We start from the raw sequence: 23,724 nt of genomic DNA, 5'->3' as shown, positions 1-23,724 counted from the left end.
ATTTAGACTAGGAGCTCATTTCTGTAGCACAGCCAATGCAGAAGCTGCTGCTCATCTGACTATTGCATCGACTCACTTCTACATACTGATTTCATGACTGTTTCCATATTAGCTTCCCTAATCTTACTAAGACCTTCAAGCATCAGACTAACAGTTCATTCAGTAATCTGATTTTCCTCTCAAAACAATTCTCCTTGCAAACAATTATGAATGTAATGCTGTTATTGAAATTTTGACTTTTTGCGTCGTTAATAAGGAGAATACAATTATCTACTACACTTTTTAGAAAGGTACTGAGATAGTTGTAATGGGTAAATCAAAGCTTATCAAGATAGAGGGAATAAATCAGAAATGAATGTACTGTCTAATGTGTTCAATATAAGAATAGTCTGATATCAGTGAAAAAATACAGAAAAAATGACATTTCTTGGTGTGGCTACTGTCACAGGTAATATATGTTCTTTAATTAAATCCTCACTTGCAGGTTTTGAAAAAAATTAAGCCACGAATTAAGGCTATGGCTGTGAGTATATTCAAATACTTGTACGCCTTATGTAGTTGCACTAGGAGTATGAAGAATCAAGATCAAAGTTTCTATTGCCCCATTAGTTTTCATGTAGCAAATACAATTAGAAAATTTTAAATAATTTAAATACTCTGTTTTTGAGTTGCATAATTTATCACTGCTGATTTATGACTTTTCAAAAACAGATTTCACTCTAAAAAAAGAAATATGAACAATTAATGTTCATAAATATGAACAACTGAGCCAAAACATACATTTGTTAATTTAAAAGGATAGTTTATAAATGGCAGGCATAACTGTAGCTTTCTTGACAGTTATTACTATCACAAACATGCATACACTGCCGAGTGAGTACATGTATCTATCTTAAGTATCTGTGTTGGAATTACATTTCATTATATATTCAAGCATCTCTTTTGTGAACAATAACTATAGTAGTCACAGAGTTAATATTATTCTACTTTTGCCCTACTATGTTCCTACATTACCTAAGCAGTGCTAATTATTATCATTTCGAAGCTGTTGACAGTGCAGTATCACTTGAGTACTGTCATATATGATATGAAAAATAATAGGTTGTAAGGATATGAATATCATGTTTTTTCATTTACTGTTTGTCTGACATTTTTATGGATTTATGATAGCTCACATTAAAATATATATATATATATATATATAAAGTAAATAGTACAAATGAGATGAAATCAGAATTTTTTGTTTTTCTCTGGCCCTAATATTAACACTTCAGGGCAAACAATGAGGTATCCACTGAGAAACAGTACCTCAGGATTTTTGTAAGTTTTAGAGTCTTATGTTATGATGGCTGTTATTGAAATTCTATTTTGTTCTCTAGGACTGAGCTGTAGTAGGATTAATAGAATTCTGCACTGTAATTACAAAGTCGAAGCTTTATGGTCACAGCTTTAGAATTAAGTAACTTGCTTTGTTTTCTAGTAATAAAAGGGAATTAAAAAAATAATCTATGGGTATAATAGACGGCACATTCTGAGAATTTATAAATGGATCTTTTCTGCTCATTTATGAGTTTAAATGAAGAAAAACAAATTATTCAGCCAACTGTCCATCAGCTACTGTGCACTTCTTTGTCTTGCGTAATATTTATACAGGATACTTGTTAAACCTTCTATATGATTAAAACTTAAGGATAATTTTAATTTTTTACTTTTTGAAAGGTACATTTGATTTTAAAAGGCATTTTTTTTCTTGCCATTAGTCATTCTATTTCTTCTTTCTTAGATCCTAATGTTCTAGGAGAGAAAATAACAGTCAGCTCAGGTCTCTTTCAAAATGACGAATGATTCCCATTTCTGAGACTGGAACAGAGGCACTTTGTTCTTATCAAAATGGTAACCGCCTCTGTTGCGCTCTAGATGAAGGAATTTGGTAGTATTTATAAAATCTGGCCATGTCAGTCATGGAAAAAAAGGACAAATTCTTATGAGTTTTTCAATAAGCTGTGATTTTATGAATCAAACTTTAAAAGCTGGTAAGCACTGTTATTGAAAATAACTATACTTTTTTTTCCCAGACATTCCTTTTGTTTTAAAACTATCTTAAGTGCTGAGTCTACTTATCAAACAATACAGATAGCAAATGCCACCATCATGACAAAAAAAAAACCAATTTTTAATTATTTCATCTCTATAAGAACAGCTACAATTATGCTCTCATCATGCTTACAAAACAATATTGAACAACATAATTAGTTTTGTTTACCTTCATCAGATGTTCTCCTATCTACTGTATTTTGTTGTCTTTAATGCTAAATCTGCACGTCCTGAATTTAGAATTAAATGTGCTGAGGATATTTGCATGTTCCTGCAGAGCACATTCACGGGTATTAGCAATATGTATTCTCAGTGTTGATTCTACTCTGTTGTAATTGCAGAAATAATAATAATAATAATAAATAAGTAAATCAGTATGATACAAAGAAATCTGTTTATCATATTACAAGTTAATTCCTCGTGATCTAGCCCATCATTTAATATTCAAAAATACTGATTTAACAACACATACCTTGACTTTTTCTAAGTGGTCCTGAAGAGAGTCAATCAGCAGATCCCCCACTGGCTGCCAGGATCCCTTGAACGCTTCAGCCTGGCGCAGTTTCAGGTCCAGTTCATCCATTGCCTCCTGAAGGCCCTGCAGTCTTTCAACAGCATCATCTATCTTCTTTTGCCAATCAGCAGAATGTAGATTTAGCTTATCCCACTCCGTTCTAACATCATCTGATTGCTTTTGGAGAACTTTAGTGACATTCTGGGCCCTCTCCTCAGGTGACAGCTCTAAACAGAAAAGTTGAGAAACTTTTAGGAGATAGCCTGTCTTAAAAAAAAATAAAATAAATTGCCATCTGGGTAAGTCTAAAAAGTTCAAATCTTGCTTATAAACTATTCACAACCAATGACAGATTAAATTTATTTTAAATGTGTTTTTATTTGTAAATCACATAAATTCAGTTTTTCCCTCCAATATTGATCAACAAAACACACATTTACATATGTAATAGCATTTTAAACTTCTAGCTACACCTAGCTGTATCCTGATTCAGTGAAGTAGTTCTGCACATACATAAGTATTAATCACTGTGAATCACTGCAACCGAGTGGATTTGGGAGCTTTGCTGTACTGGTTTCTCTCATTCTGTTTTATACAAAACAACTGACGTGGCTCTGAAATACATAGACTGCAAGCTAGACAACAGACAATTCCGGGTTCAGCTGCAGCTTTCAGATCTCAAATGGGACTACAGTTCTAGATACATCCAGAAAATTTAAAGCCAGTTTCAATATATACTTATAAATATGCATGTCTAGTTAGTTCCACACTGTTCAAAAGCATCACTAAGAATTTCTTTCATCAGTATTTTTAGCTCAGTTTCTGAATACTGAGATTGATCTTGGAGTGTAAAAAGAATGCTCTCACAGAGGCTAGCAGAATTATTTAATCATCACTGATCATCAATGATCTTTCTAGCAGCTATCTCTTAGTTACCTCTTGGTTCTGGATAGACCTTCTCCAGTCCCTCTATTGGCTGATCTGCCAGGAAGAGTCGCACAGTCTCAAGTGCATTCATGATAACAGGTTCTTTTGTTTTTAGCTCCCTCTTGAAGGTCTGTGAGAAAAAAACAAAAAAATATTGCAAATAGGTATACAATTAAACACTAAGTGCCATTCCTTTTATTGTTATTTTTGGTTAATTAAAGAACAAAACTTTAAACGACAACTTCCATGTGTAAAAGAATTTGCCAAAAATGCAAGGAAGCTTTACTTAGCTTGAAACTGTATTCACTGTACATTGTATTCAAAGGAGATAATGTATTGGCAGCATGTTGCATAGTACCCAAGGATGCACATCGAATTATTCACTGTGAGAGGGTACCTTATTTTTGATGGTTAACATCACAGTCAACATAAAAACTTAGCTGCAAGTGGCAAAGCTTTGGCTGGCTCCATACTATATCAGGCTCGCTCATACTTCCAGAAAGTGAGATTTCCCAGAATAGGAGGGAAAACCCGATGTGATTCACAACTAGCCCTTTGCTACAGCTGCTGGCAAGTTACATCACAAGGAGAAAAAAAAAACTATGGATATTGCCATGTTAACACCTAACAATCAATTCTAACAAACCTAAAAAAAAATCTACATATTACATTGCAGCCTTCTCTACCAGTAACACTGTAGATGCAGTTCTTCCCATATTATATGATCTAAGATAGCTGAAAAGTAGAATTGAGGTAACAGTGAAAATCCGGAAAGCCTAAATGTAGGCATGAACAAGTAGAAATGTCTTCTCTTTTGTCTTCTTTCCCTCGTCCCTACCTGCACTTTCCTTCTTTCAGCAACAGTTCCTCCCTTTCTACTTCTCTTCTATTCCCTGACTTTAAAATGACCATAAGTAAGGTTGTCAAGGTTGGTATTTAACTTTTCACTTAGGTACAGTAAGGATACAATTCTCAGTGACAGCGACGTGAAACTACTTTAAAAAGAATCTTTTTATTTCTTTGTTCTTTTTTTTTTTTTTTTTTTTTTTTTTTTTGAGAAATTAAAACTCTATTATTCTGCACCCAAGAAGATTGCTGCACTAAAATGTAGATGATAGCTTGTCTGTGGGTTGCAGATCACATGGTTTTTTTTGCATGTTGTTTTGAATGTTGTATTATCTAAATATTTTATGTCAACATTTTTTTTTTCTCATTATAAAACAATATTGAGAGCATACTGCTTTACAGTAGTAGAGAGGTAAAACATGAAGAAAGTTGTAGTGCAGTCTAACACAATATAATTGTGCAAACATGAGAGCCATACACCAAGAGACAAAAACATTGCAATTATGCCACCTAGAAGATACACTGGTGAAAACAAATTATTTTTCAAAAATGTTTATGTGTACAACCAGTAAAATGGGAGGCACATACAGAAAGGTCTAGGTCTGCCCCCAGAGAGGCAAGAGCAGGAAGGAGACACAGATATTCCAGGAAAGGGAACACAGAACTGCAACAACTGATATCATATTTAAAAGTCAGAAACAGCTCTAAGCCATATATTTGGGGATGAGAAGTACTGCTGTATGGATGCTGTAGTCAGGTCAGCCCTAGCTAGGCGCATGTAACAGTGAGAAGGACAAAATTCCTTCTTTCAGCATACATTGCTTTTTCTTGAAGACCAAATCACCTGAACACATTTGGTGGCATTATATTTCCAAAATAGGATTATAACCACATTCCTCCATCATCTCATTCTGTGCGACAAACTAAGGGCAGTGTAGTCAGATAGGCATACCAGATCCCACAAGATGTGTGATTAGGAATCATACACCTTCCCAGAATGATAGAGAGAATCTAGTTATAACTTTCTGACTTTGTGTATTTTCCATTTAATCACAAACGGGAAGAGTTTACCATACAAAACAGTGAGCCAATATGTTAACTGCTTTCCAAATTTTACCCTATGGGATGGGACCGTAATCTAAAAATCCCAAGATTTAGAGCAGCGCGTTCTGTGGTGGTGAGATCTACTTACTATTCTCAATGTCTCTCCTAGTTTTTTTCAAGTGAGTTTAAATACATTTCAGTATAAGAAATTTAAAAAGGACATAATGGAGACTGAAGCAGTAGCACTGAATAGCGTTAAAAATAAATAATGAAATTTCACTTCCTAATATTCCATTCCATAAGACTTTTTTCTTTTTTGTATGAAGCCAGTTTTTCTAATTAATTTTGTTGTTGTTGTTGTGAAATATGTATACACTAGCACTAGAAATCATTATCAGCAATAAATTACATTTTCTCTTAAAAAAATAAATCTATCTAAAGCTTCGAAAAATACATCTCTATAATAAGAAGACCATCATTGATAATAGAATTAGCCTAAATGACTGTCTAATTTACAGATAATGATGTCAGGCTAATTTCATTGAATTCCTGAAGTTCTTCCACACTTTCTGGTGACTACAGAGGAAATCGAACATGCATAATATATGACCTGACAAAAAACCAAGTAAACCACTTTATTTAAACATCTCTATTTGTCATCAGCAATACAACAGTAATGGCATTCTGTCCACTGCTTTAATAATGCATATATTGATCAGCTTATCACAGACCTCTACCACATCCTCATGGGTGTCAAAAAATTTCTTTGGTTGGAGAAACACTGATTGTTTAAATTGAAACATGAAAATATAATGAGAAGACAGTTTAAGTAAAAGTAGTATTAAACTGTGTTATCAGAAAAGCAGATGATTTTGCTTTTAATGATTTTTAAGGAAAAAAAAGTACAGTTAAATGAACTCAATATGTTTCCCAATCAGAATGCTTTTTAAAGATGGGCTTTGACTTCCATTTTAAAAAGTGGATATCAACCGTGCCTCCAGAACACATCAGTGTGTTCAAGCAGGATTTACATTCCCCAGGCACATTTGCTACAGACTGTATGCAAAAGAGTTTTGAGAGAACTGTTAGTAATAAAGTTCTGTATTCATTAATGCTATTTATGATGCTAATACAATTCCCACGCAGAAGATGTGGCAGTCTAAAAAGAACAACAGTAAAAGCAGCTTGCCTGTGGGATGCCTCAGTTGCAAACCAGGAAACAGAGATTATCAGTAACATGTACACAGTTATTCCTATGATTTTGTTAAAACACTATCAGGACTCTTCACAAAGCAAGCAAACTGCAAGATGAAGAAACAGTACTTTGATGGAAAGGAGTGGTTTTTGATCACTGATTTTAAATAAATGGAAAACAAACTAACAAGCAACAGAAGCCCTGTACTGTCTTCAGTGTGAGATGTATTTCTTCAGATGCAAAAAAATAATCAATATGTTTTGTATACATGTAAGTTCAAACAAAAAGCAGTCATGTGGGAGTACTGAGGATAAAGTCCAAGGCGTCTTGCCTAAAAAGTACCTCACATTTATAATGCAACAATGAATCAGACAGTATGTATGTATGAGAGTTCAAACTCTCATTTGACATTGATTCAAGCATTTGAAATTTTCATCTCAAATTTCACCCTAAAAATTTCTAATGCAAATCTTGGCAACTGGTAGCATTCAAATGATAAGAAAAAACATCCTTTTTTTGTTTTTGTGTTTTTGTGGGTTTTTTTATACATCTGCTAGGAATATCTGAGGTATTCCATATGGAGGTTAAATAATAAACTTTTATTAATTATTTATCTTAAGTTACATTCCTAAAAGAAAAGCAGAAAAACAGGAACATCAGCTTGTAATGAGTTATCCTACTGAGGCTTTTTCTTCTCTCTAATGAACAGATTACAGTGGCAATAAGAATTTTTCACAGAAAGAAAAACATTTAATTGTCACAAGAAGACCAAAGTTACAAGTCTGGATCATTTAAAATATTGGTCAAAGCAGGTAGAAACTTAGTTTACTGAAGACTCATTTCCAAAACAAACATTGATGACAACAACATGAGTAGATTCTTTGACTCAAGTTTGAAATTCAACTACTTTCTACTTTTATGCTCTGAAAGCTCAGTTTTTTGGCAAGGGCCTACAGCTCTTGAAAAATCAGCTTTTCACTAGAATTGTGCTCCACTTTTATGCTAGAGACCTTTATACTTGAGGTGAGAACCTTCCTAACAGCATTCATCTGATGTTCAGAAATGGACTAAGATGTTCACCCAGGCACAGTTTTGTATGTCTGCTTCTACAAAACAAAACTTTTAGAGTAAATGAAAGTCCATAGCATCTAGAAAAAAAACAAGCAAACAAACAAAAACCCCATGCTACAAACAGGGTTTTGTCAAAGACAATCTGAAGTCAGAAGAGTTCTCCACTGATTGTTTTTCCCTCCTTCGCTGTAAGAGATCTTTGAAGAGCAGACAGGGTGACCTAGTTTCAAGAAATATATTTTGTTCTTTTTTTTTTCCCCACAGGGAGCCAGAGCACCTACAGCAAGAAAGGCCTCACATTAAACTAGAGATGCACAGAAAAAGGAAAGACGTGATATTTCTAAAAGGAACTAAAATGTTCTAGCTTTGATAGAAAGAAGAAATGATTGAGATATGAGGACCAAAGATTTGCATCTGTATGTATCTGCATGTGGGAGAGAAGATAATCAAAAAGGAGAAGTGAGGAGACCTAGTTTGTAAAGTCACTTTGTAGCAATTTATAGTACCTTACTTTTATATAATACTTCTTACCCTTAATAGTTTTAACCACTTATGTTGATTTGTGAGTGACAATCACTTAGTCCATCACCGAATTCTTAACACCATTGGAATAGCTTACAGAACAATATACATTAAAATTTTATGAGCAATAACTTCTCTGAATGAAAAATTTATTTTGTTTCTATAGGAGGAAAGGTAATGTTGTCAAGTACTCAAATATATTTCAGATAACAAAAGTTCTGCTGCAACAATTCGACAAAAATCCTTCTCAAAGTTTTGCTCTAGCTCAAACATGGCCTTTGAATAAAGGGTTCGAGTTAATGTAGAGTTAAAGCAACATCTATTTTATTTCTTACATCCTGAGAGCCTTGTTGGTTTTTGTGGTTTTGAAAATATGTTAGGCTAGAAAAGACCTCAGGTATTTTAGAGAGGGAAAGGTAAAAAATGAGAGTGGTAAAGCCGCGGATATTTTAGCCTTACTGTTTCCACGATAAGGCTTAAAGTCCCAAGAAAAGCTTTGTGAGCAATGTCCACCCTACAGATCACATCTCAGGAAGGAAAACTTAGAAAATGAGAATGTGTTGTCACTACTATCCATCGTTCAGCTACTATGGAAAAAGATTTATTTGCCTGCGCCAAAAGCCAAGCCTGGTTTTATTTAAGATTTGTGGACTTTTCACAAACACTGGATTGCCAGTAACTTAAAGCAGCAAGATGCACCACGTGACCTTTCTAAACTCAATCTTAGTATTTGCTCCCAAATGTGCCCTTTGGGATTAGGAAAAAAATCTTTTAAAGAAGTATCTATACAGCTATCTGATTAAAGGGGAAAATACAGGTACTATGGATCCAGTTTCATTTTGTAGAATAATTTTGGATTTTTCCACACAATAATAAAAACAGAGATTAGCAACTTCCATAACAATACCTTGTGTGTCAAGTTTCAGGAATGGCATTGTGAAACAGTATTACACAGATGCACAGCACATTTTGCAAGGATGATCACTGGGTTTCGAATATGTTTTTCTCTCACAGTATCAAGTTGTCTGGAGATGGCATAGCAAATTATGTGCTGTTTACTTGAAAACATACATTAATTAGTGTGATAGATATGTGAGCTTGATTCAGCATAGGAATATATACTTAAAGCATGGCTTTCCCTAAAAATAATAATAATTTAAAATATAATAATTATAATATAAAATTAAAATAAAATTAAAATATTATAATAATAATAATAATAATAATAATAATAATAATAATAATAATAATAACAATAATAATAATAATAATAGCATGAAGAGTTATTAATCAGTATTAAGTTATTTAAGAAGTCATTTATCTGGTGAGTTTTCCAAAAATCCCAGTGTGGGATTTAAGTTCCTTTTTACCACAAAACCTAGTCTGGACCAGTCTCCATGTGGTGCTCTGCCACTGCCTTTCCCTAAGAATTCTTGATGAAATTAGTATGAGTAACAGCCAGTAATCACAATAGTTTCATGAAGCACACAGTTGTGCATTGTGACTGCTACCAGCTACAATTTTTATTAATGTTCACCTAAAAAACAACAGCAAAACAAATAAGGTTTAAACACTCATTAAATTTAAATGTCTGATCCAGGAAAAAAAAAACACAAAAAAACAACAAACAACTAGAACTATTGATTTAATCTTCAAATAACACTGTTAACATCTTTTCTAGATATGAAACTAACTGTTTATGACAGTTCTATGAAAATACTGTTGGTTTTCAGAAAGCCAAGCAGCTGTTGCAAAAACTCCTTTCTCCAACAAACTGATTTTCTAGCCTGTATTTGAAATTTTTAGCTAGTGTTATCATGTAAAATGTCATTAAGTCTAAAATGTATTTCAAAAAGTATCCATTTTTTCCATCATGGACCATGTAATCCATCAGTGAACTGCAAAACAAAATGCAACTAATGAAAGATCATTTGAAAAAAAACATACCCTATGAACATCATTCTGCTTCTGCACAGTGGGAAGATCGCCACCGATAGGTGCTTGTTGTTTTAATTCATCCTCCTTCAACTGCAGCCAGGCCAAAAGTTCCTGAAGAGAGAGATGTAAACGCTTCCACTGGTCTGTACTGGCATCCAAATGAGATCTGAAAGCATGTATTAAATATCAGATGCATTCAGGCAAAGTGAAAGTTAAGAAAAAAATTTAAAAATTACAAACTTATTTACAGAGAAAGACTGTAGTGTTTTGTTAATTAGACAACATTGAAATAGCTTCATCAGCTTTGAATCACACTGGTATAATTTTGATTTCACAGGCATGGCACAAAACAGCAAAACAGTTATGTTGAATTGTCAGTCTCACTAAACATGCACAAATACAATTCAGGACTAGAGAGAGAACAATTTTCTCATAATTTAGGACCGATAGGGTACTAACCAAAAGGTAGGGAGTACTTTTCAACTCAGAGAAGAGCAAGCATTTGTCTTAACCATTACTCAAACCATTCAACCCCACACATAGGAACCTCCTATGCTGTACAAAATGCCTGTGCCTTGTGAAGTGGGGTGTGAGTGAAACTAACTGCAGCATGGTAAACTTCAGATATACTACCCTCTATGTGCAAACAACGACTCCACCATAAGACCTTATAAATATTTTCTCTGAGTGTGTGTAAATGCTCTTCTCTCTTAAGACTAACTCTTGGCAACTACTTTCTGCTGGAGGAAAACGCGATAAATCTCTGGATTGACAAAATCTTCAATTATGTTTATATCATTGACAATCAGAGCCTGTCCTGCTATATTTATGAATATGCTGCTTGTGTTTAATTGCTGATTGGGAAGAAATTCTTAATTCATTCCCATACAACTTAAGAATGCCTTTAAAAACTCAAATGAAAAGCAGTATTATATGACAGCAGAACAATATGATACGCTTTGCAAGAATTATGTACTAAGACAGATTTTCTTTGTCTCATTTCTTTTCTAAATTCCATCTTTGCTCCTAGTGCTGAATGTTGCTGGAGGTGAGGGGCAATGCTGTCTACAGCAGGCGCTGCAATGCTGGGGCAAACTGGACTGCAGGCCCCAAGGACTGAGAAGTTGCACGGGACCTCTCAAAGCAGGGAGGGGAAAGGAGCAGGGCCACTAAATGTGGAGCTGCATGAAACAACAGCCATTGGGCTTTTGGAGCAGATACAGCCAAGAGTAAACTTCCTGAGTTAGTTAGCTCCAGCCTTCCAAGTTCATCCCAGCAAATGCAACCTACAATCTCCTCTAGAGAAGCTCAGTAACTGGATATGAATACAAGGAAATGAACTTGGCTTTTCTTGACATCCACCATGCACTTTACCCAGCTGAAATGCACTGGATTGTGAAAAGAATGCCCTCCTAACCAAGGGACAGGTCAACTGTTCTGTTCAAGCAGTTCAAAGTCTTCCACTGAAAAAGAAGAATCAAGGGACTGATGCCTAGGGAACATTTCGTCTTTCTGCTCTTACACCTCTTTTGTGTAAGCACCAATATAACTATGATGAAATCTATTCCACACTGTGTGTGATGGAAAGAAATAGCACACAGCAGACAGACTGAGAACAGCCCATTCATTCAGTTCAGTGGCCAGCAATATTTAAATTGAATGTCTTAGGAATTACAAATTGGTTCTTATTCTAGTATTTTAGAAAGGAGTTCTGTTGCTTTGAATCTTTAATATAACAAGCTAATGCCATACAACCAGGGTTAGTATGCCTGACGGTTAATGACAGCAGCACAATGAACTGAAAAAAGAAGGACAGAAAATCCCAGGACACCCTTATATTTAATTACTGCTATTTGGCTGATTTGCTGTTGATTTATTTATTTTCTTTTCTCAAATGTCACTGCATTTTGGCAAGTTCATGGGTAAAAGATGTCTGAAGTAAAAAATCTGAGACCCCGAAGGACTGTGTCTTTCTTTTGCTCCTCAGAAAAAAAATAAAAAGGAATGTGCCTCTCCTTCTTTAGTCACTAATATATTTTCAACCTCACATTCTTCATTTCTTTTTAATGATTGATGTTATGAAGATGGCTTTTGTCATTACACAGACTGACCTCCCTCAGGGCCCAAGCTGAAAAAAGCTAGTATTTCGTAAATTACTTTCAAAAACACTGCTGCCTTTTGCTGCCCTCTGAACTACCACCAACACACAGCAAATGAGCAAATGAAAAAATGTTCAAGACTGCATGCAATGGAACTGGGCTGTCTGTTGTGAAATACACATTTCTGAGGAGAAGTTTTCTGGACAGTTTCTTTTGAAATTTTCAGCTCACTGAAGCCTATATATCCACTTCATGACTTGTGAAATTACCATTTATTGTATTTTTCCTTGCAAGGAGATTTTCCACTTAGAAAACTATCTGGAAATCTCCTTTTACCCCTGGGTTTTATTTGGTAATTTTGTCCGCTTTTCAGACAAAAGCAAAAATCTTAAATAACATCTTCTCACTTGCAAGGCCATTCTTAGTTCTGCACTGGAATTGGCAGTCTCAGAAATAAAGCTTTTCATTAATGTAGGTTATCTAATTACTTTAATACTTGACACACTGATAAGTCATAACCAACCAATTTAGAGGAGGTACAGTTAGTGTTTAACATGTTAATCTTTCCTTCTATAATTACAAAACCTCATCATATGTCTCAAAACTTATTCCCCTACTATCATTTTCAAACACACACAAAAAAAACCCCACCCTAATAATTCTTACAATGTTAAACCAGCACAGATCATTTCTAAATGGATAGAAATAGCGCTATCAGAAACCAGTTTATACCCTTTTGCTGTCACAAGGCAAGATGGAACGACTAACACACCAGCTGTAGGCTTTTGATTACAGTCATGTCCTACCTAATATTTAGAGATTTCTTCCTAAGCTCACTCCATCTGAAATTCATGTTGTCCAGACGTCTCTGCAACAGGACAGCATCCTCTGAACCTTCCAGGGATCTCAGGATTTTCTGCCCATTTTCATCCAGATTGTGGAAGATGTCAGTATGCGCATCAATTTCTGCCTGTAGTTCCTAAGGAAGCAATAGAAAATAATGTGTGATTTCATACAGAATCACAGAAACTACCATTACTCAAGAGTATAAAAACACACAGTCCAACACAGAGTCATGATTATGATTATTCCTCTTATAGCAATATTGTATAGTCAACACCCTTTCACTTTTGCATGAAGGATGTCTGCACTGGAAGAGGACCATCTTGCCATATGGATCCTACTGAACAAATATTAATGAATGTTAAAAGTCTTGCATTTGTCAGGCAAGAAAGCAAAGACATATTTACTGCGCTGATAAGGGAAAAACCAACCAACCAACCAACCAGCCAACCAAACCCTGAGGATCTCAGGTAAATCTGACCTTCACATGATAGGTTTTCCTGTGCAACATTTTCAGCTTGAGCTGAGGACTGCAGCACTGCTCCTGCTGCATGGCAGTTCCAAGAAATCTGCGCGTCTGCAGCAGCAGAGCTTTAAAACACCAAAAAATCCCTTACATTCTCTTGACAGAATGCATTTCAGATCACAGACCTCAGCAGTCAATAGCAATAAACAACCACTTTGTGCTGCATCAAAACACTGGTCAGGGCCATGGCTGTAGGAGGGCCTGCAAACAGAAAGGACCCAGAATATGCAACCGGCAGCGCATGTTGAACAGCCAGCTCTTCTTATCACTTTGCAACTGCAGGCCAGCTCTACATTTTGAATTCAGTTTTCCCCCTCATTTTCAGCAAGGCTGTTCCTGCCAAGAGAACATTCTTTTGAGAGCTGCCTGGTACCAGCATTCCTGCCTGCCCACACGTTGAATGCAGCCTTTGTGCAGCGGCTGCCCAGCTCATGGACGCTGCGTGCTGCAGCCCCACGAGGTCACAGATTCACTCACAGAGAGCAACGACAGAACCACACTCTTCAAGCTGAACAACAATAACAATTTAAATAAAGTGTACACAGACATGTGCACACTCTATATGTAACCACAATTGTACAAAAATACTGATATTTTGATACAAAGTGTACTGGTCAAGTGAATAAATCCCATTTTCACATGGGACGCTTGAGCACTAGCAGCTCTGGCTGTGGTTTCTTGGTGCCTGAAATGGGAATGTTGGGGGATGAAGTGTGAAAAGTGAGATGATTGACAGTCTTTGAGGGATGACCCAGAGCCAACTAATCATCACAGACAGAACCCAATGGAAACTTTTTCTAATTTGCTTTAAAAGAATGACTTTGAAGGAGAGAAGCACACAACTTGCCTACTTAGTGTGTTCCTAATTGAATTGGTTTGATTTGATATTTTAAGGGCAATGTTAGCAGCACTGAATCATAAGTAGATTGTCCTTGTTCACTTACTGCTGTTCCAAGTGACATTTGCTATACTTTGCTGGATACCTACTTTGTGCACAGCAACGACTAGCACCATACTTGGAACAATTTCAAGGAGGGCAAGGCATGTCTGTGGTACAGTATAGGAGTTCTCATCCAGCCATTTTACTTTATCTACGTTCATCCTGGCACTAAAATAGCAATGAGTTTGGAATACACCAGAAGTAATTCAGCAGAAGAGAGTTGTTACTATAAATATTGTATTTTTTGATTGATATTAAATACTTACGGAAATGAGGTAGCTTTGTTAGCACTGGAACTAAATGTAGCACCTGTAGTTCTAATCTCAGAATGGAAATTTCATCATGTGACCTGACACTTAGTCTAGAAATTGAAATTAACAGCTAGCAGAAATTCCCCCCCCCCCTTTCTCTCTCTCTCTCTCTCTGATTTTTATTGTGTGCTTTTTTTTTTTTTGTTTTTTTTTTTTTTGTTGTTGTTGTTGTTGTTTTAATTGGTAGAGGAAAGCTGGTAACATATCTATAAACTTGGGAAAAGCAGATTCAGCCCTCAAAAGAAAGACAAAGGATTCATATAGTCTACAGAATAGGCAAAAATCCCACATTTTGCTAATGACAGTCAGGAGGTATTGAAACATGCAGGGGACTTTACAGAACAATAGTTGAGAGTTGCACAGTTGATAAATATATTTGTTTATATAAACACACATATGTTCCTACTCACAATGCATATATTAAAATTTTATGTAGAGCCTTACATTTTGAAGGCAAACAATTTTTCAGAATTATTCCTGTTTCAACTTAAACATATGTTTCAGAGAAGTAATTCATTTTAATTTTAATTTTTGTAGATCTTATTATTAAGGTACATAAACATGTATGTTATGCCAGGTGTGAATGCTCTCACTTGAAAATTTGTCCTTTATTTCAATTCTGAATGTTGATAGATTCAGCTTCCAACTTCAATAGTTTATTTATGTTTGCTGAAGAGTACTCTATTACTAAATTTCACTTTCTTCACGCATGCATTTAGAGATCTTAAGTCAGTCCTTAGGTTAAGCTCTACAAAACTGAGGTAAATATTCATAACAATATATGGGAAAGAATAAAGTTCACACTAAGAAAGCTCACTTTTAATATCTGCATACTTCTAAAGTCCTTCCATATTTCAAAAAGATAAATCTACTGCAATATTAAAGAATCATCATATGTAGTACCTGTTGCACAGTATCACAGAATGACTTATGTTGGAAGAGATTGTAAGAGAAAGATCGTCAAGCTTCAAATCCCCTGCCATGAGCAGGGCTGCCAACCACTAGAAAATTCTTAGTTTGTAGGGTTGCAATGGAAACAGTTGCCTCTTCCTCAGCCAGGACAACATTAAATATATCAACTATTTACAGTTACAAACCATCAAATCTATGTCTTCTTTGTACCTTACCATACATATGCTACTTTTTAACTCAAAATTAATACACTCCCATATTTTTCTTACCTTTAGAAAAACTCTTTCCTAGTTTAGACATTGCATGCTTTTCTCCTCACACATAGACATTTCTCACAATGAAATCAAGTTGTATCCTTATTCTTTCAGAATACTACTGAATGCTATAATCAAACTGAACAGTTAGCTAAATATGTGATGAGCACAGAAACTGAAGTCCTCTTATCAAAATCTCACCATTCAAGATCTTAGTCCAGATTATCTGTCTAAACTGAATATTTTTTTAATAGTCCTAAAAGTAGTTTATCCCAGCTATCTGGGAAACATGCTCAGAGACTAAGACAATGGAGGCATTCACTCTGTTTTGGTTTGTGCGTTTCAGCTCCTTTTTTTGTGACACCTTGTCCCCAGAAAAGCAAAGTGCACATAAGAAAAATATCTATATATCTTTTATTTGTTTTCTGAAATAAGTTCTATGTTTGAAAAATAGAGGTGAAAGATAAATAGGAACTAGATCCTTTTTCTTGACAAGAGTAAAGCAGGAGTATTTCATCTTATAAGACGCTATTTATTTACAAAAGCATGCTGTCATTACACATCATACCAAGAAGCATAGATTATAGAATAAATATATGCTATTTACTGCATTTCATCATTTTCACTGTATTCAGGCACATGTAGGATATGCAGAGGATGAAAATCAATCCTGCTATATTTCTGCTGAGTTAGTGTTGGACCTAAATTGCTCTGTGTGCTGTTTTTGTCAAGTGGATACTACTGGAGCTATGTGGAAATACATAATAATACACAAGAGCAGGTAGCAAAATCAACAAAAAGACGCTGTCTATAGAATTTCATTGATGAGTGTTGATTATTAGCCTAAGTTAATTTTCAAATCTCCACTTCCACTTTTTATTTTTTTCTTCTTAAAGCTTGCACCTTGGAGTAAGCTCAACTGCTGAGAAGAAACAGCCCATGCATCAATGGTGGACATGCCTAAGAGTTGCAGAGTGAATTTTTCCTTTTAAATAGATGAATGATAGAGTCAGATGATAAAGCGTACTGTCAGATTTGTTCATAGTAACCTTGTTGATTAGATATTAAAGGTTTCCACACACTTAAAAATGTGTGTTCACCTTCTCATAAGGCATAGAAAATATCTAGTATTCCTATTTAACATTTTTATTCATAATCTATTTAGTATTTCTACTAATAATATATTTAGTGTTTCTCTGTAGAGAATTCAGTTTTAGATCAAAGGTCAAAAGATGTTTTCATGAATGGCAAAGTGAACATATTAAATTGTGTAGATTTTATTACTGTTGAACAGTATTTGAAACTATTAACTCATAAGGCAATCAGCAACGTATGACTAAGAATGACAATACCTATGATAATTCCACATAGCAGAGACATTCCTTTAAGAATTCAAAAAGACTGGGGATATTTTATCAGAAATACTTAACAAATTGCTGTTAAATCCCTCTGTAGCAGACATGCATTATACTGGCAAAATAAATGAAGGACACGGCACACAGAAAATCATGCCATTATTTTGGCACAAGATCATAAAAGAGTTGATAGGCTGAAAGTAAAATGAAGTTCTAGAAAGAAGGAATTAGTTACACTGGTTGGACTACACAAGAGTCAGACTAAGACATGGAAATTAATGCAGCACAACTGACAAAACATTTATCTCTATACAAGGTAGAAACAAAATTAATTATGTAATAAGGAAATTAAAGCACTTAAATCCTCCTCTACAAACTCAGCTCTGCCCTTGGAATTCTGCTTTTCATTTCCAATGAATCATTTTACGTTTTCTAGTTACTGTACATGGGATTAATTGAGTAAGAAGGCTCAGAAAATTAAAGACAGTGCCATCTGATTAAAGGAAATCAGCACAGGGGGAAAAAACCTGTCTCTATTGTTAGCAATTGAAAAAAAAAACAGTCAGTCTGCATAATTATGTACATGTATACAAAGCATCAGCAATTCAGTCCTCTGTGGCTATACTTTCTATGCTAGAACACTCAGAAGTACAGTACTGCATAGTACTAAAGTTCTATAATACCAGTACTGAAAGAGCAAGAGAGGTACTGCAAATGAATTGAAAATTCTAGGTCCATACAATTCTTCCCACAGAAGGGGTGCCTAAGCATTGGAACAGGGCTGCCCAGGGAGGTGGTAGAGTCATCACCCCTGGAGGTATTTAAGAAGTGTGTGGATGTGGCACTGAGGGACATGATGTAGTAATGGATTTTCAGAGCAGATGGCTAGACTTGTTCTTGAAGTCATCTTCCAACAAAAACAATGTTATGATTCTTTCCTTCCCTTCTTTAAAATACAACCATGAATAAAACTTTATTTTTATTGTCTTTTTATGGTGGCTTCAAAAAGCCTTAAGACTGTAGGTTTCTTTCTAGCTTCATTTCACATTCTCATCGATGTCTACAAAAGACAGATCTGACAAACTTACTTTTTTTAGCCAGTATTTGTTGTTTGCTTGTTTTTCTTCTAACAATACTGCTGAGCAAAGCACATAATACAGAACAGGGCTCTGCTCTCTGGACTTGGATGGGACAAAATAGCACTTATGGCCTGGCATAGCCTCTGCATTTTCCAACAGGGGATCTCAGCTGGCATAATAAAGAAAAAAATCCTCCTTCAATATCTTTTACCTCCTTATGGCTTCTACAGATGTAAGAACTGCAGTCACAGTCTGCAGGACTATTTTCCAACTCCATGCAGCACAGCTTTGCTACCTTAGGGACCAGATGTCAGCTTAAACATTTTACTTGCTTTTACTCAGCTACATACTTAAACTCCTGTAAATCTCCTATTCTACTTAAAGGACTGCTTTTGTCTGCTAGGCAGAGGAATGGTTTTGGGCGTGACATAGTTCTGGAGATATTGCATTAATGGCTAAAGCACAGTGAATCCTATACATTTTAAATACAAGAAGTAGACAGTAGAAGATGCACTTGATCTATTTCTTTTGTTTCTTGGAAGACTCAGTCATTTTGCACTACTCTCTAGGACCATCTGTTTTGGTGAGCTCGTCATTACTTTCTAAGTATTTGACCAGGAAAAACAATATAATTTTTCTAAATAGAAGATGTTGAAAAGACTGTTCCAGATTAATGCTGGAACAAAACTCTGACATATTTCTTCTACTTTGCAAGATACTACTGGTCCAACTGGAATATACTCTATTAAATGAAGAGCCAGTTATCTTTTTCTCTCTCTCTTTTTTTTTTTTTTTTTTTGTTTTGTTTTAGACAAAAATACAACTAATTCAAGAAAGATCTGGGGAACAATTTTGTATCTAAACAATATAACAGTGATAAATGTAGTTTTTTTCTACTACTATACAAGCCACCTGAGCTCACACAACCCAGCTCTGTTAAATTGAATAAAGTGGTAAAAAAGCTCTCAGTCCTTCCATCAAGCTTTTAAACCATTTGAGACTGGTGATTCTCTCCCTCTGCTGTTGTGAGGTCACATATGAAATATCATGTCCAACTACGGGCTCCACAGTAAAAAGTGAGACATGAACATCTAGAGTCCAATAGACTCTAGACTACAAAGATAATGAGGGGCCTGGAGCATTTCTCTTACTAGGAAAGGCTGAGAGAGTGGAGACTTCTCAGTCTCAAGAAGAGAAGACTGAGGAGAGATCTTCTCAATGTATGAAAATATCTGAAAGGAGGATGGGGTGAGGCTCTTTTCAGCAGTGGTCAGTAACAGGATAAGAGGCAATAGGCACAAACTGAAACACAGGAAATTCTGCCTGAATGTAATGAAAAGCTTCTTCACTCTGAGAGTGACTAAGCATTGGTAAAGGTTACCCAGAGAAGCTGTGGAATATCCATCTCTGAAGCTAGTAAACCCCCCCACCCAGACCCTAGCTGCAATCCTATGCAATATACTTTAGGTGACCCTCCTTGAACATGGTGTTGGACTAGATGGACTACAGAGGTCCCTTCCAACCTCAGCCATTCTGTGATTCTGTGTACTCCCAGAACAGAAGCAGAAATTTGGTTGTGTCTTAGAATGGATGCATTTACTGAGCAATTTCCATAATGATAAAAACTTTTCAAATTAGACAAAAAATGTAATTAAAGGGCAGACTTACTGAGTTAAAAGCATTGTTGTGAAATGGCCATACATCATCATGCCACGAAGCCTCCTATTCAGCTAGCCTATGGCATGACCCCAATTCCAGTCTGGTATGATTACATCTCTAAGTTTCATGCTAATGACTTGATTAAAAAGAAAGATAAAAAGGTCTTTCTCTATTGGGAAGATAAGCTTATGAATATCATTAAGGCATTTCTAGGTTCCCAACACTATTTTCAAGATAACAAAATGGGAGAATTAGTTCTCTAGCAGAGAAGCAAATGTTGATGAGTGGAATCTTAAAGGATAACATTTCCCTGCAGAAAACAATCTGCATAAGCTGCAGCTACCTCTGTTATAGTTTTAAATTCTAGGCCTCCCAAATATAAGAAAGGAACAAAATTCACATTAGCAAATTGGACCATGTCTTCAGAGAAGATTATCTCAATGATTAGGAATACAACTTTCAATTCAGGTTACATTCCGGTGATTGCAGAATGGCACAGCCAAGGATACAGTGACTGTCTTGCTGAAAGACAGTGAAAAACACCATGCTGTGGGATTCTTAATTTCTCTAACAGCAAGCTACCTCAGTTAGGGAGAGTAGCTTTAAGAGCAACAACTCAGTCATTTGAACATATACTCAAGTTTTTACTGAGCAGATCCTCCTTCACAGGACTGGCTTTTCAGACACAGCCCAAGGCCTTGCATTTCTTCTTTGTTCAAAGGGAAGTAATAAGATACATTTTTATGAGACCTCTAGAAATTAATTTTTATTCAACAGTAATTAATTATAAATTGTTAAATAAATTCATGTGATTCATGGGGAGTTTACAGATTTTTTTTTCTGTGTGTGTGCTCCTGAAAAACTGAAATAAAACTATTTTTATTCCCATTTAGTGAAAATACAAATAAATAAAGAAAATAATCTTTCAACATACAAAGCTTTCTATGTTTACAGACATAGTTTCACACAGGATTTGATTAATCTTCCCATTAGCTTAGACAAACATAAACTATTCTGGTAATAGTAACTTTAATAGCTTTTTTTTTTTTCCTGTTTATTTCTTTACTTTGTCCTTATATCTACCATGGAAATCTTGATCAGAAAGAAACTTTGGGTTAGTCTGAGGTTACAGCAAAACTGAAAAAATTCCAAGTTGCCACAGCAATGAAGGTCTTACAATAATGATGTAACTACATGGTGTTTATTTTACTAACCTAGCCTGTACTTAATGACCTCTCAAGTAAATAAATACAAGACAAACAAAGCACCTGTTTTAATGCAGGAGCTGCAAGTGTTCTGCAGAAAATCAGCCCTCTCTCTGGGACATCTAAGTATGGGATTAGATATCTGATGACGAAAACTGAATTTGAAAGTTGGGAGAGTAGGAGGGAAATGACATAAATGTGCATGTGCTTGTATACACAGTTTTCTGAAAGTAATACTGTCAGGGTCATTACAACCTAACACTATTCTCTAGGTTTCAGAATGTAGACAACTCCCAGCAAATACCTGATCCTAGTACTTCAGTGAATGTCAGATTCCATTACACCTGTACATTCTGTCAGCACAACCACGCTGTCAAGCTTTCAGCAATTTTTTTTTTTTTTTTCTCCAGCAAAATTATTATGCTGCTACTTTCAGCATGTCTAATTTCACCCTCTCCCCATTTGTCAGAGACAAAACAGTAGCAGCACAAAGACAGTACCATCCTCAGCAGGAACATTTACTTCCACTCAGTTACTCAGGCAAGGTCTGAAAGTCCTGTTGGATAATTTGGAGAGCATCTACCTCCATTAGTTCCACTGACATCTCTGTGCTTCCAATTAATACTGATTTTCTGTTACAACTAACAGTCAGAAAGGCTGAACAGCACAACAGCCTCAAAGCCTGGAGAAAAAAAAAAAAATTAGGAAAGAAAAACGGACAAGGGTTACTTCTCTATCACACATAGTGAAATGTACCTGAAACTTGCTAATTATACATGACTGTTCTAGGAGAAGAACTTTTATTTCTGTTTATAAGACTATTTATAAGACTATATAATTTCTGTTTATAAGACTATAAAGTCACTTCACAGAAAAGGATCTAAGGTTTCAATGCAGCAGCACATAGCCATTAGACACCTTGACTTTACCACCCACAGAATTCAGATATAGTTTCATCCTTCCTCAAATACACAAACGTATATAGAACCTGCTTCCAAACATCTTCAAAATGACATTCTTTTTTTTTTAAACATATCACCTCAGTTCCTTCTGTCTCAATTACTTCTTTAATTTTTTTTTTTTTCTTTTTAAAATAAACTCTGACATTTCAGTTTTTTGTTAGCAAAATCTTTGATGCCTGGAGAAAAATAATTGGTACATCAGTTTCATAACATGACGTTATACTAATTAAACCAACATAAACTCTTACTAAAACTCAAAAGAGAGCAATGCAGAATACAAAGCAGAAACTACAGGCCTCATACATTATGCATTATGAAAATTGATTCATGCAGAACAAAAATTTTAATGGTTTTAAGGCTCCACTAAAAGTCAGCATTGTTCCAAAGATAATGAGATTTCAATTAGGAATTTACGCAATTTCAGGTGTTACTCTTTAATGAGGTGCAAGGCCTGCTGCAGTTAACTGTTCTTTATCAAGACCAAGCAAAGTGGGACCTGGTGGGAAAAGCTCCAGTATCTCTGTACACACTTGTGTCAAATCTTCCCTACTTGAGGTGTTCTGAGGAAAGACAGAAACCTGGGAAGTAGAAGTGCAAAAGTACATTTAATCTTTTAAGCTTTGTAATTTTCAGTGGGAATAGAGATGGTGCTATTGTGGTTTTGGGATCTAGTTTTTAAGGAAGAGCTGTCGGAAAAGTTACCATATAGAAAAATGCCTTGTGGCATTCAAGCATTAGGAGAATGATTCCAACCCTTTGATGTCAGATTTTTCACTCACCACAAAACAGAATTTACTAGGTGCTGGGTGGTATACCCGCTAACACTGAGCATGAGCTGGGTTTAAACTGCCATGAGACAAATTGATTTTATCTTCCTGATGACATGCCTGCTACAGCCTCTCTCAGTTCACACATCAGGTGAGGAGGACACAAGTCAAAGCTACCAACCATGGGATTATGGCACCTTTCTGTGAGAGAAAACCCCCCTTTAAATTCCATGATGAGTTGAGCTACAAAAATTTAAGGATTCATGCCAAAAGGGTTGGTATGGTGCCAAAAGCTGTTGAGCCAGAATGTATTCTGAAAGGAGTTGCAGTAATCTGCAGCCTTCTGCAGGCCTTAGATGGACATGGTGCTACAGACGCCCTCAGTGGGCTTTTACTTTTGACCCTCTGACACAAAATTCTCAGGCACCCAATTATACTAAGCCCCATCAAAACACCAGAACATTCACCTTTATGTTAGTACTCTGCTTCCATAAAAACCCAAACACTAAAAAAAATACAACTTATAATTCACATTACCTCTATTAATTTGTTGTTATTCCTGACAAGATATTTAATGCTATTGTATTTGTGAGGATTTAGACTTAAGAGGAAAAATGTATAATCCCTATCGATACTCAGCTCAAAAAAATCCCAGCACTTT

General features: G+C 35.5%; 1 protein-coding gene across 21 annotated transcripts in view; it reads right to left on the bottom strand.

The window, feature by feature from the left end:
• Positions 1–23,724, bottom strand: part of DMD (dystrophin) — a 1,014,969-nt gene that overhangs the window by 172,368 nt on the left and 818,877 nt on the right. For 19 of the 21 annotated variants that reach the window (XM_015884249.2, XM_015884262.2, XM_032449414.1 and 16 more), the window contains 4 exons: positions 13,057–13,229; positions 10,161–10,317; positions 3,545–3,665; positions 2,567–2,835 (listed from right to left, as the gene is read on the bottom strand). In XM_015884249.2, coding sequence (XP_015739735.2) covers positions 2,567–2,835; positions 3,545–3,665; positions 10,161–10,317; positions 13,057–13,229 — 720 coding nt within the window. Of the gene's footprint in view, positions 1–2,566; positions 2,836–3,544; positions 3,666–10,160; positions 10,318–13,056; positions 13,230–13,574; positions 13,679–23,724 lie in introns of those variants that run through there. The other 2 variants (XM_032449426.1, XM_015884338.2) reach the window with 2 other exon arrangements.

The sequence above is a fragment of the Coturnix japonica genome, chromosome 1, assembly GCF_001577835.2.
Source record: "Coturnix japonica isolate 7356 chromosome 1, Coturnix japonica 2.1, whole genome shotgun sequence".
Lineage (NCBI taxonomy): Eukaryota > Metazoa > Chordata > Aves > Galliformes > Phasianidae > Coturnix > Coturnix japonica.
This window is presented reverse-complemented; position numbering and strand designations above follow the sequence as displayed.